Here is a 13157-nt window from a genome sequence, read left to right as displayed (position 1 = left end):
AACTGCATGAACTTGTTTTCTTCGAAGTGTTGTGGAATAGGCCCGGATAGGGCGTACCGGAGGAGACCATCTCAAGGTCGGTTAGGAACAAGAACAACAGCACGTCTATGAGACCGGCCTTCGAGGGAAAAACCCAACCGTCTGACCTCAGCGACACCTGGACCGGGGAGGAGATGGCCATCGACCAATCATCTCACAATATTTTGCATGCTTTAATATTCATATTGTGTTTCTTTAAAACTGGGCAACCCGGAAGAATGTGTCGTCTTTTGGTGGTCACAAAAACGCACGAGTTTTAGTGTGAGGGACCCGGGACCCAGGCCTGTATTAGTGCGCTTTGTCAGGAATAAACAATTGGTAAATTTGCTCTGATTGATCTACTGGTCTTCTCTTTGACAGAACGAACTCGCAAAATTGTTAGGTGCGCCAGTGTGTGGATTAGGACATAGCAATTTATGTGTTAAGTGTTGATCGCAATTTGGAGTCAGATCAATAACTAGAATCCGTAACCTAACAATTTCTTGGTGACCGCGGACGTGATGTCAAGAGAAGGGTAATTGACAACTCGTGGTCTTTAGCCAAGACACCGGACAGTGTCAGGGACACTGTCTCCCGGTCGGCGAACCGTTTGGAATAAGCGCACAACGTTGAGCTGGTACAACGTCTCCTAAACCCTGAGCTCATCATACCTGTTACTATAAGTCGAAATGCTGCAAATTGAAAGAGGAAATTTAAGAGGAGACTGTCGTTCAGATCACATAAGGTGTGCATGAAGTTAAGATACATACGGTGAATAAGTTTGGAACTTACGTGTGTAACGTGTACGGTAAAGTCAGGGACTTACGCGTACTAAGGATAGGTCAGGGACCTAGTGCTTCGTCGTGGCGGACAAGGGTGCGGTGACGATCGTATTCAAATAGCTGGGGTTAATAAAGAGATCCCCGAGGGGAAGTGAGGCCTCCTCAAAAAATATCCGGTGGTAACAGTTCCTCCTGTGAGAGATCAGACCGCTAAAACATCCAAAATGAACCAAATTGGGGGGAGAGAGAGTGTGTGCGCGCAGAGGATCCTCATGAGTGGGTGTGTATATGAGTGTGTGTGAGTGATGTGTGTTCTATGGAAGAATGGTGTGTTTAAGTTAAGTTGGTTAGAGAAACTAAGATGAGCAAGGTGTGGCAGTAGAGAAAATAAGGTGTGTGACAGAAAGTTACTAGAACGGTGGCTTGATAGGATGAGAATAAGAGACAACAAATGTTGTGTAGAAGACATTGAAAGATGTCGAATGTGAACATGATGAAGGGCGCAACAGCAAAGTTGGCCTGCCCTTTGAGAGGTTGAGACTGATGACCGTGCCTGCACTCGCGCGTAGTCGCGGGTCTGGGCTGTGCGCGTGGGCCTGTGCTATGCTCGTGCGGGCGGTGGGCCGGCATCATGATTGTTGCAGGAAATGGCCAGCCTGTAACCAGTCAACATTGATGCCGCGACCCCCCTCGCACGGGGGGTGCTATAGCCCGGGCGGGGCAGGGACAGTGTGAGTTTCTCAGTGAATGTTTGAAGCAGTGAGATTTAGCGGTTGTGTGCGCGCTCGGTGTGCGCGTTTATGTGCACACCCTATGTGGGTGCAGGCGTGTGAGGAGGAAGACGGCATGGATCAGAGAATGTTCAAGAAAGGGGGGCTAACTCGTAAATAATGAGGAGCTATTGGGAGTAACCTGTTTGTCCTTTCTTTAAGGTTAGGTTAGGTTAGCAACACGAGCGATTTAGAGGTTCAAAAGAAAGACAGTTAAAAGAAAATAACATTTTTGATTTGGACAATTGCAGGCTAACAAGAGCATGAGAAAGAAGGGTAGAGAAAGCGGTGAAAATAGACAAGGAAAGAAATGAATACAAGGGCATTTATCCATCTTTGCATGATGTGACACACCCGAGTGCCCCAAAACTCGGAGTGAGCTATGTTGGACCGCCGCCGTACGGCGACCCCGGAGTAATGGTTCCGGTGGTGACGCTGGGTGGCAGGATGGTAGTGGATGTCGAGGGCGAAGGCGAAAGGGCGGATCAGAGTATTGTACAATTGATTGAACAAGCAGTAAATAAAGAGAGGCGACGGGCCCGGGAGAGGGACACATCCCGCGTGGACACATCCCGCGTGGACACCTCCACCCCCGGTCTGAGCCCTCAACCGTCCAATGTAACGAAAGGAGAAAGCTGGCATAGACTTACTGCCGAGAATGAGGAGCTAAAAAAGAAAATTGATCAAGCCGATGAGCAGCGTAGACAGGAAGCGCAGATGTTAAAATGGGCAACAGAGAGAGAGAGAGAGAGAGAGAGAGAGAGACACGGAGAAAATATAATTTGCGGAGTGGTCAGGGACAGATGACACAGGCCGAGGTGCAGAAAAATGAATTGATGTGTCCGCTGGTGACCACATCGGGCGGTCAGCACTACGAGCCCATGGTGCTCCGTGATGTGACCGCGATAATGCACTTCACAGAGGAGGCAAGGTGTGGCTGAACAAATTTTTGGCTCTGATGAGTGGGCAGTTGTTGAAATTACAGTTGGCAAAAATGCATGGTGAAGCTAAACAGTCTAAATCCCAGAAAAAGGAAATGCAAATGTCACAGGCTCTTCAGGTGGTGGGGCGCGGAAGGGGCCAGTTCCGGGGCGGATACAGAGGCCGGGGAGGGAGTGCACCTGCTTACCCGGGGAGGGCAGCATACAAACCCCATTCGCCCAACGCATGTTTCATCTGCGGCGAAACCGACCACTGGGCAAAAGAATGCCCACAGTATCGACCGCGCGGAGCCACCCGCCCACAAACGCACGGAGGTCAGTACTACCAACATGATGATCTCTGGTGTGGACCATTTGAATAGGGCTGCCCGGGGAGCCAGGAAAGCAGTGGCCCGGCGGAGCCAATGCTTCATGTGACAGTGGAAGGAAAAACCTGTGAAGATGCTGGTGGACACAGGAGCAACTTATTCATCAATAAACACTGCCCTTCCTGTATCCTCACTGACAAAGAAAACAACAACTTTAGTCGGCTTCTCGGGACAACCACGTACTCTGCCTTTTACCAAACCACTTGAAACTGTGATCACCCGGACAGGGTGTAGACTGTGGTACAAATACATCCATTCCACAGACACTCCGATCAATTTGATGGGAAGGGACTTGCTGTCAGCAGTTCAAGCCAGAATTCTGTGTGGGCCAGAGGGAGTGATTATTCAATTTCCAGATGGCGTCAGCATCCAGTGCTCACAGCAGCTACAACAACATGGTCAGTGGCTGATGGCGCCCCTACCGGCAGAAGCAGAAACTGCAACCATCTACTGGACCAGGCTGGAGCCAGAGACCCCTGCTGGTGGCGGTGTGTTCTCGACCTACCTACTGTGGAAGCCCTGGATCTGCTCACTGGTGCCATACCACCCACCTGTTGATCCTTTCCATTGCACTCTATATTATGACCGAGAAAGTGATGATGTATATCGGGATTTGTTTGAAGAAATTGAAGGGCCCATGTGGGATTTAACTTCATCGCGCATTTTGATTGGTAAAGAGGGAGTCGCAGCGGCAACTGAATTGACATATGAACGAAAACAGTGGTTCAAAATGACAGAGAAAGGGGTGCCACACATTTCGCTGGCTCTTGCCCCAGGACACGAGGCCAGACAATTGGGCTCAATGGCCAAGCAGTTGTTGCAACAGACCGATTGGCGGAAAACTCACATTCCTAATTTGTACTGGTCTGAGTCTCAGAATGCATACCAAATTAAACAACCCATGGCAGACACAGGATTGCTGGAGATGATGTTGGTGTCCCGCACACACGGTAGGGAGTTAACTGATCATGAGGACGCTGAAGTAATGCTGGCGGCCTTGCCCGACACACTGTGGTCCCAGAGTCCATTTGATGTCGGGTTTTGTCATTAGGTGGCCCCTATTGATCTCCAAATGGATGAGACGCAGTCTATCAAACGGCCTCAATATCGTTGGCCGAAAGAGGCGGACCAAGGCATGGAAGACACTCTGTGTGGCCTCTGGGACGCAGGGGTGTTGGAAGTGTCCGACGGCCAAATCGCACTCCTTGCTGTGGCGTTACCAAACTGGGTGAAGCTTGGGTCAAGGTGGACAGGAGCTTCATTGTGCACTAAGTTTGACAGAACTGAGGAGATTTGATAAAAATTGAAGAATGCGTAGAGCTACAGAGAAAAGCATCATAGTCAGAGATTGAACAGATTTGGATAAAACAAATAGGCTAAAACGGTAAGAAACAAGAGCGAGATCTGATATTTTGGCTCGTCAGGCTTAAGAAGTAGAAGTCGAGTTAGATACATTTTAGAATAGGACATTTGGACTAAAGTGGATTCGGTCAAGAGGAACAGGGGCATTTTGGCATTTTAACAGGGATTGACAGCAAGGGAGATTGAGGATAGAAGATCTGGACAGCAATGACGTAAATTACATTAAAAACTGCCCATTCTAGGGAGAGGTGCTGAATGGTGTGACAGGCAGGATTTTTAGGAAGAGAAAAAGGGGCGAGTTAGACTCGCCAAGAGGGGCAATAAAGAGAAGCAGACTGAGAAACATATTTGAGCTAGACAACAGGAAAAAGGGGGAGAGCCAAATGATGATGTAAAAATCCAGAGGGAATAGTCGGACCCATCTTTATTGAATTTAATTAGGATAATTAATAGAGATCGAGTTTGTAGGAGCAATCTGAGGTTATGGAGGCTCCCCTGACACGCGGGTCCCACAGTCGTCTCCCCCCAGATAGACATATATGACAATTTGAGATGAATCTGATGGGCGAGTTTATGGAAAATTGAATTGGAGATTTTACAATAGGTCATGTTGACAAGTATGTCCAAATGTGAAGAGTTACTATTAGGAGTCAATGTTTGCCTGCACACTAACATACTAACTTTGCTTAGTGTGGGAGGAGAGCTGAGTGATAGAGACGGATGTGTGTGTCTGCGAGTGTGTGGATGGGTGGGTGCGCATGTGATCATCTATGACTGTGTGTGCGCAATATGATTGGCCAGAGAGGTCTGAAGTTGGGGTGATGTGTTTGCAATTGAGGATAAAATTCCTCTCACCTGAAGGGGTGGTACAGACTGGAGGGTCTGGAACTGGTAAGTGATGAGTTCTGACCGGAACCATGGCTCAATGATCAAATCAGGGGCACCATCGACAACAAAACGATGTGATGGGGAAGGCCCATTTCAGTGATATGGTCAGACAAGACAGAACTAGTATCGAACAGCAAGACTTTGGACGATTTGACGTGTGACGACTTTGAGCTCACCCGACGGGGTGACGGACTAGGTGGACAGTGACCAATTGTTTGACGCTTGAACGTGTTTGCGACAATAGCACGCTCTGCTTTGTTTTTCTGTGTGACTTGATTTTTTTATTTTTTTTTTGCAGCATCAGCCACCAGCCAAGGAGCGGATTGCGCGTTGCTTGCGTAACTTGTTTTCATTCTTGCAGGTTGTCGATTGTATTCGTGGAAAGTTTGTGTTGAATTTACAAGAATATGTTAACCCTTGCCCTTTTGGTTTTTATGATGAACTTGTTGATGACGTGGTTTTCAGGACATGATCCGCGGGCGCCAGGATTCATTTTATGACTGTTTTAATTTTGATACTTGATGTCTGTTTTTGTGTGTACAAATGTCCGCTGTCAGCCGGGCTATAAGCTCACTGACAGGAGTGCGATGATTTTTGTTTGTGTTGCCGAGTGTGTGTGGTGGACAGTCAAGTTTCAAGGACTTGGGGTGATGGTCCCGGGGCCCAGATGGTAACTAGAGGTTCCGCGGGCCTGGCTACAATGAGTGTGGTGATGAGAGGGGACGCTTTGCAGGTTCCTTTTGATACGTAATGACACATTGGGTGAATGTGTCAAAGGGGGAGAGTGGTAAAATAGAAATGGGTGAGTAGGTTTCAATTTGTAATTGTGATATACACATTTTTTTTCCAAATTCACTTGCTTTCAAGCTTTAACAGGACATGCCAGAATTCACCCAGCAATGATGGAAGGAGCAGAGGAAGACCAGTGACATCTGGTTGTGGTGTGGAGATGACAAATTATAGGATCGCTTGCCGAAGAATGCATCAGGTATCTGTGCCCTCGTGTCGTTGATAATGCCTGTGGTGGTTGTCCCCATTGAAATACAGAATCTCAATTGGAACCTGGAGTCCCCACTGGCGGGGCTCCTGAAGCAAGCCAAAAGAGACATTTTGCCCCCGTGGTTGAGCGACGACCATCCAACATATATTGACACTATAGGAGTGCCCCGGGGTGTGCCAGATAAGTATAAACTCGTTAATCAAGTGTCCTCGGGATTCGAAAGTATCTTCCTATGGATCACCCCCAGTAAAAATGTAGACCGTATTAATTACGTTCATTACAATGTCCAACGACTGGGTAATTATACAGCTGAATCATTTGCCGCAGTTCATGAACAATTGGCTGCAACGTCGTTAATGGCGTTCCAAAATAGAATTGCGTTGGACATGCTATTGGCTAAGGAACATGGTGTGTGTGGAATGTTTGGTGATGCATGTTGTACTTTCATCCCAAACAACACGGCACCAGGAGGCCGACTGACCAGGGCGTTGGAAGGACTAAGGACACTGAACAAAAAGATGAAAGATCATTCAGGCGTACACACCGATATTTGGTCTGATTGGATGAAAACGTTCGGAAGCTGGAAAGGCCTCATCATGTCTGTGCTTGTTGCTGTAGCTATTTTTATTACAAGTATGATTTTACGCGATTGTTGTTGTATTCCATGTATTAGGTCACTCACTGTCCGGTTGATCAAGAAAACCGTCGGCCCGTTGCCACCGATGGGCCAATATGCCCTGGTGACTCAACATGAGCAGCGGGGGGAAGGAAGGATCGACAGCGCGCTGGTAGCTGTTTGCTAAAGTAACGGGTGATGACCTCATAAATGAGGTCATGAGAGGGAATAAAGGAAAATGTGCTTTCGGCAGTTTGCAAACATATGTTTTAAGGTTGTGTTAAACTTATAATCATATTAATATCTAGTATTAGAGTGCTCGTGTGGATTGGTGGGGGGCGAGGAATGTGCAGGCAAACTGCATGAACTTGTTTTCTTCTAAGTGTTGTGGAATAGGCCCGGATAGGGAGTACCGGAGGAGACCATCTCAAGGTCGGTTAGGAACAAGAACAACAGCACGTCTATGAGACCGGCCTTCGAGGGAAAAACCCAACCGTCTGACCTCAGCGACACCTGGACCGGGGAGGAGATGGCCATCGACCAATCATCTCACAATATTTTGCATGCTTTAATATTCATATTGTGTTTCTTTAAAACTGGGCAACCCGGAAGAATGTGTCGTCTTTTGGTGGTCACAAAAACGCACGAGTTTTAGTGTGAGGGACCCGGGACCCAGGCCTGTATTAGTGCGCTTTGTCAGGAATAAACAATTGGTAAATTTGCTCTGATTGATCTACTGGTCTTCTCTTTGACAGAACGAACTCGCAAAATTGTTAGGTGCGCCAGTGTGTGGATTAGGACATAGCAATTTATGTGTTAAGTGTTGATCGCAATTTGGAGTCAGATCAATAACTAGAATCCGTAACCTAACAGTACAATTATTTATTTTAAAATTAATTACCTTTACATTCAAATAAATATATAAAATAATAAAAATACATTATAGTATAATTAACTGCACAATTTTGCAACAAATACTGCACTAAAATGCATGACACATTCACTCGTTTAAATTCTTAACCTCATCCATGATACCCATTTGACAATTTGCATAATCAAGCACAACTGTTTGCCCAGCCTGCCCCTTGGAATATATTCAATGACCAACAGAGCAAACAGGAAGTAGTGATCTATATTATCTATTTCTCAATAAAACATTGTTGTTGCTGTTCAATGCAAAGCACGTACAGTACATCCTAATATTGATCGTATATATTTACATACATTGTGTCCTAAAAGTTGCATAAACGGTTTCCTTTTAATTGCAGGAGCATTCAGCCAGACATGACGCCATTTCTATTTGACAGCTTTGCAATTTGGAGCAACCTAAAGTCATTACAGGTAAGTCTTTATCATTCTCTGAAGCATTTGCTCAATCAATCAAAAATTCAAACTGCGAAGCATGATGCCAAACCCTTTAAACTAATTTTTTAGTGTAGTCTTGACATTTTCTCTTTACATTTTTGCAAGATAAACATATTTAAAAAAGTCACATTTTCCTTTCAATGGTTCAGTGAATATCGATTTAAATACAAAACAAGCAATGTGTTGGTAATTGAAATACTAACTTGATGAATACAAATGATGTGAATATAGAAAATTAATTTTCAAGGTATTTGGTTAAAATAATGAAAACATCAACACATATCACAAGTGGATCAAACCTTTTTAGTTATTTCGTTCTGTTTGCTGGTCTCTTTTTGTGTTCCCTTTCAATTACAAAAAAAAAAAAAAAAATGGGAATAAATCCCCAGATATTTTCCTTTCGCTATGATCCATGTCGCCGGTGGCAGGCAAGTTTTATCATGCTCCTTTGAGATTGACTTCCTCGCTGTGAAAATCTCCCTGTTATTAGTCCCGTGTGATCAAACTAAGTGCTCCATTTCAATGCCAAGCACAAGCCAAGAGAAAGCAGGAAATATTTGTATAATGTATAATAGACATGTCTTTTTTTTTTTCCATCTACTGCATCTCTAACAATGGTGTGTAGTGGTGGGCAGCGCAATTCATTTTTCTGCCACTAGATGGCAGAAAGCACCTAACATGTAGTTCATATGCATTCTTTTACTTATTTTTTTGCTGTGAAATATTTTGGGGAACGTATCTTATATCTACCTTGGCTTAAAAAATATCTTACTACGCCAATGCAAGAACTCGATTCAAGCTCGCTTACCTTGGTAACTGAAGAGATCTCCCACGCTGTTCTGCCGCGTGATGTGTTGCCAATAGGCGCTGCGGGGCAGGGAAATGGACTTACTGAGCGTCTCCGACGAGCGCACCTGCAAGGAGACGACGGGCCTCAGATGCTTTTGTACAACTGGGTGAAATATAAAATATGCACCACCGTATGAAATTACCTGGGAGCTTTTCTCCATCTCCTCCATCATTCTCTCATGCTGCTGGGCAATGGCCAGAGTAGCCGAATGAACGCGCTGGTATATCATTTCCCCCTCTCGTGTCTGGAACGTGAACAAGCCCTCGCCTGTGTCGCACATCCTGCGCCCCGGATCAAACAACGCGCGCAGACACAAAAGGGGGAAGTAAAGTCAAGACACTTTGACGGCGCTCGCTGTTGGGAGCGCACGCTTGACTGCGTGCTGATGTAAGAGCACGCACTCACACGAATGAGTACATTGAGTCGACCCAGCGCCCCGAGGCCCCTGCGCATATCTGGGAACTTTAGTTTCTGACACTTTCAAAGAACGTTTTGGACTATATTTAAAATCCTTAAATGTTCTCAAGAAAATCGTCACGCACCTTCCGGACTCAAACGTGAACCAGGTGGAGTCTCGACCGTATCTGCGGAGCGAACTGAGAGGCCACATGACGAGTTTGAGACGGGCGTTGTGGATGTCCCACAGGTAGATGTTCTCATGGGTGATCTGCATAGTGCACTCCCCATAGATGTCCAAGTTCGGGGTGGGCATTAGGTACACATTGAAACGCTCTAAAATTCAGTTAGAGGATAAATGCAATTGGTAAAAAAATAAAAAATAAATCTCCCTCAAAACATACACAGCTCCCCTCATAGACATCCCACAGCAGCTGAAGAATTTCAATTTTCAGGGCAAATTTACTCTCGCCAAACACCCAGATATTCTCTTCTTCAAAGATTTACTATCAGACGTAAATAATTCAAGTCACAAGAGCGGCATCAAAATGCCTCTGCAGGAACCACAATCGTAAACAAACAGATCACATTTTCATTCACTCCTGAAAAGAAAGCAGACGCGTATTTGTAAATATCAAATCTGGTATTAAAGCTAAAAGCTCTTTGGGATGAGGCTTTGTTCCACCCATGCAAAACGTTAGCATGAGAGCCAGAAGGATTAAGACAGAGTGATGGATTATTTGTCAGAGTGAGTTGTGTGGCACACCATGCTCCAATTTAGCTACGGATTTTGGATTACGTCGACACCGAGGACCCCAAATATTTGTCTCTAATAGAAAGTACAGCCAAAAAATGTGACTGTCACTATGCTTGCAACTTCAACATTATCCGATTATGAGAAATATCTTGTTGCAGATTTGGGAGCAAGTTGAGCATGTCCCTGCTCCCTCTTCCACTCCATTTAACCGCCAGAGGCAGCGAGCAGGGGGGCTAAATGGGTTCTCACTAATTACACTCAATGACTCCAAAATAAGCCATGTCTCTGCAGTGGATAGAAAATAGCCATGTCATAGTTCGCTGTCTCTTTAGGCTACTTGGATCTAATGATGGCCTTAGCTTGTTAGGGTTTGGGGGGAAGTTAGGGTTTGGGTGCTTACTGCCCTTGCTCATAACTAGAAAGCAGTCAAAAATGCAACCATGTTGGTATTTAGTGTCCGCACACTTCTCATGATTGCCTGTTGCCTTTCCCCTCTGTCAAACTGCATTGGCGAGTAAGCTCCATTTCCTGCAAGCGGAATATGTGGGGGGAGCAGCACATTTATTTCGCACAGCTTTGGGAGCGTAATGTCATCCATCTCTGTGACAAGCCTCATTATGAGAGAGGCCAGTGATGCACAGCACTTCGAATCAGGGCCTGAAACGGAGCCCTGACCGCCGCCGCCACCGCCGCCGCCACCGCCGCCACCGCCGCCACCGCCGCCACCGCCGCCACCGCCGCCACCGCCTGTGACCTATGCATCCACGGGCGCTCATGTTTCCCATAGTATAACTTTGGAAGTTAAACTAACAGGGCAGGCATTGACAATTAAAGAGTGGCGGCAGCTCCCCTATTCTCTAAGGTATTTGGGCACTCACCGTTCTGCTCTCGCTGCACCCCCGCCGCTAGCAAGTCTGGTTCGCCCAGGCTGATGTCGTTGAGACGGCTACCCAGGCACTCGGCGCTCAGCAGCTTGCACCATTCCTCCGCATCCAGCTCTGCGTTTGACCACACAACAGCAGCATCTAATGAATCATCACTGGACCAATCAATAAGTTATTTCCCAAATTCGATTTGATACAAAATCATCTCCGTTAAAAAAGAAAAATATCTGTGAGTGTTTTGGTTGGGAACATCAATTTTCCTTCCTGATGAGTCAGAACAGATCATGTTCTCCTCGGGGAAGAAAAGTAGGAGTTGTTTCTCTTTGCCAGTTCCTTTCTGGGATGCGTAATTGTCGTCGGTGACACACGAAAGCGCAGTGGCGTCATGTTTCCGTGTCTCTTTATTTGTGTGTATTAGTGGCAATATCTTCCGTTTCATTCATCCCGCAGTCCCTTGCGTTCCGCCTTAGCTTAGCGGGGTGAGCCGATCGTCTGTTGGTGCCTGAAGCGCTTCGTTCACAGACATCAGAGCAAAACTACATTTACACACAGGAGGCTGCTACTTAATGCCTCCCCTGATTCATACTCTCTCTTACCCAGATACTGTGGCCTGTAAATGCCTCATACACTTTTAAGGCCCGAGTGGAATGGAGCTAAACAAACAGAAGCGGTGCTCAGGCTTATGCATGAGAAAAGTACGTTTGGTGTGGCCAAGCTCATTGCTCAGATTTGAAAATTGTGAAAAATCAAAACCCTCTCAAATGCTGGCATCGGCGGAGCTACTAGCTGCTAGAGGAACCGCCGCAGGGGCACTGGCCCCCCTCATCTGGAATATGCTTGGACAGCACCACCAGGTGCCTCGGCAGATAATTGACTATAGGGTATTATCCCATTGCCTAGGAAATTATTTCCCACATTTTCACAATAGGGAACATATCCTAGGCCCTGCCCCCTCATGGGCCCTTTTAGCAAATAAATGTCTGTCAGTGTTTGTTAAATGTGTAACACCAAGTCTGAAAATCAATGCTACCGCGTCTAGCTTCTTTGCCTCCAAACTATATTCGCTTAAAGCCTCCAATAGCTTGAATATACCCAACGAGGGAATTCCAGGCCCCATGGAGAGACGCTAGCTGCCAGCTAGCTAGTAAGCTAACAGACTTCTGGGGCCCCCCTCTCAGCTGGCGTCCATGTTGTAGCATCACTAACTCGCTTGAGAATTTAAATAATCACAGGGTAGATAAATTTTGGGGCTTTTGCATATAAGTCATAGAAATGGACTCTGTTTACATATACAAGTTAGAGAAATAAATAATCACAATTGTTTCAGTATTCTTGTAACAAAAAAATTCCCCTGACCTGATTCGCAGGCAAACGTTTTGGAAGTGTCGTCACAGAAGATAATGGCCACAGCGTGTCTCTTGGTCTCTCTGGGTATCCTGCTAATGTTCTTGATATTATGGAGCTCAGTGATCTGAAGAGGACAAAATTGGCAGCGGCACATTAACTCGGTTGAACGCCGTCGATGGCAGCGGTGACGCTTCATTGAACCTCTTGTGCCGCTCTGTTGAAAGGTTTCGAGGCTTTTTGCACACAAAGTCTCTCTTTCTAATCCAAGACAAGCTCGTTGCATAGTGGTGAAAGGCCCCATTTGACTACCTGCATCCATTTCAAATAGCAAAGAAAATACAGCCCAATCCCTTAAACCAGAAATCAATGCAGAGTGGCAAAATTTTATTGAATTGAATATCAGGCTATTTTGTTGGACTTGACTCAGCCTACCCTACATGAGTGTTAACTACCTACGGTGTGTTAACTGCAGGCCTTTTGCTAAGAAGGCTGGGAATGAATTAGCCGGGCTCCAATGTAAAAAGCGGCGAGATTAAAAGCCTGGACTTCAGACAAGATATGTAGACCACACATTCCTACTGATCCCATAAAATCTGAAAAGATACGCTACGATTGTAATTCGTTGGAGATTACGAGAGAATAATAAAAATGTGAAAAGATGCAATTTGGGTGTTTTTATCTCCCTACGAGATGGTATCAAAATATTTTATGTGCGTGTAGATACAATGTCGTGTCCTCAGATAAGCAAGCACAAAGTCGTGTCAACTGAGGGAATTTCGGAGCTGTGAAATGAATTCCGGCATGCATCCACTC

At 45.8% G+C, this 13157-nt stretch overlaps 1 protein-coding gene across 1 annotated transcript in view; it reads right to left on the bottom strand.

The window, feature by feature from the left end:
* Positions 1-13157, bottom strand: part of dok6 (docking protein 6) — a 30248-nt gene that overhangs the window by 1716 nt on the left and 15375 nt on the right. Inside the window, exons 4-8 of the mRNA XM_049748729.2 lie at positions 12354-12468; positions 10992-11111; positions 9503-9692; positions 9103-9241; positions 8919-9024 (exon numbers count right to left, since the gene is read on the bottom strand). Coding sequence (XP_049604686.1) covers positions 8919-9024; positions 9103-9241; positions 9503-9692; positions 10992-11111; positions 12354-12468 — 670 coding nt within the window. The remainder of the gene's footprint in view (positions 1-8918; positions 9025-9102; positions 9242-9502; positions 9693-10991; positions 11112-12353; positions 12469-13157) is intronic.

The sequence above is a fragment of the Syngnathus scovelli genome, chromosome 18 (genome assembly GCF_024217435.2).
Source record: "Syngnathus scovelli strain Florida chromosome 18, RoL_Ssco_1.2, whole genome shotgun sequence".
Taxonomy (NCBI): domain Eukaryota; kingdom Metazoa; phylum Chordata; class Actinopteri; order Syngnathiformes; family Syngnathidae; genus Syngnathus; species Syngnathus scovelli.
This window is presented reverse-complemented; position numbering and strand designations above follow the sequence as displayed.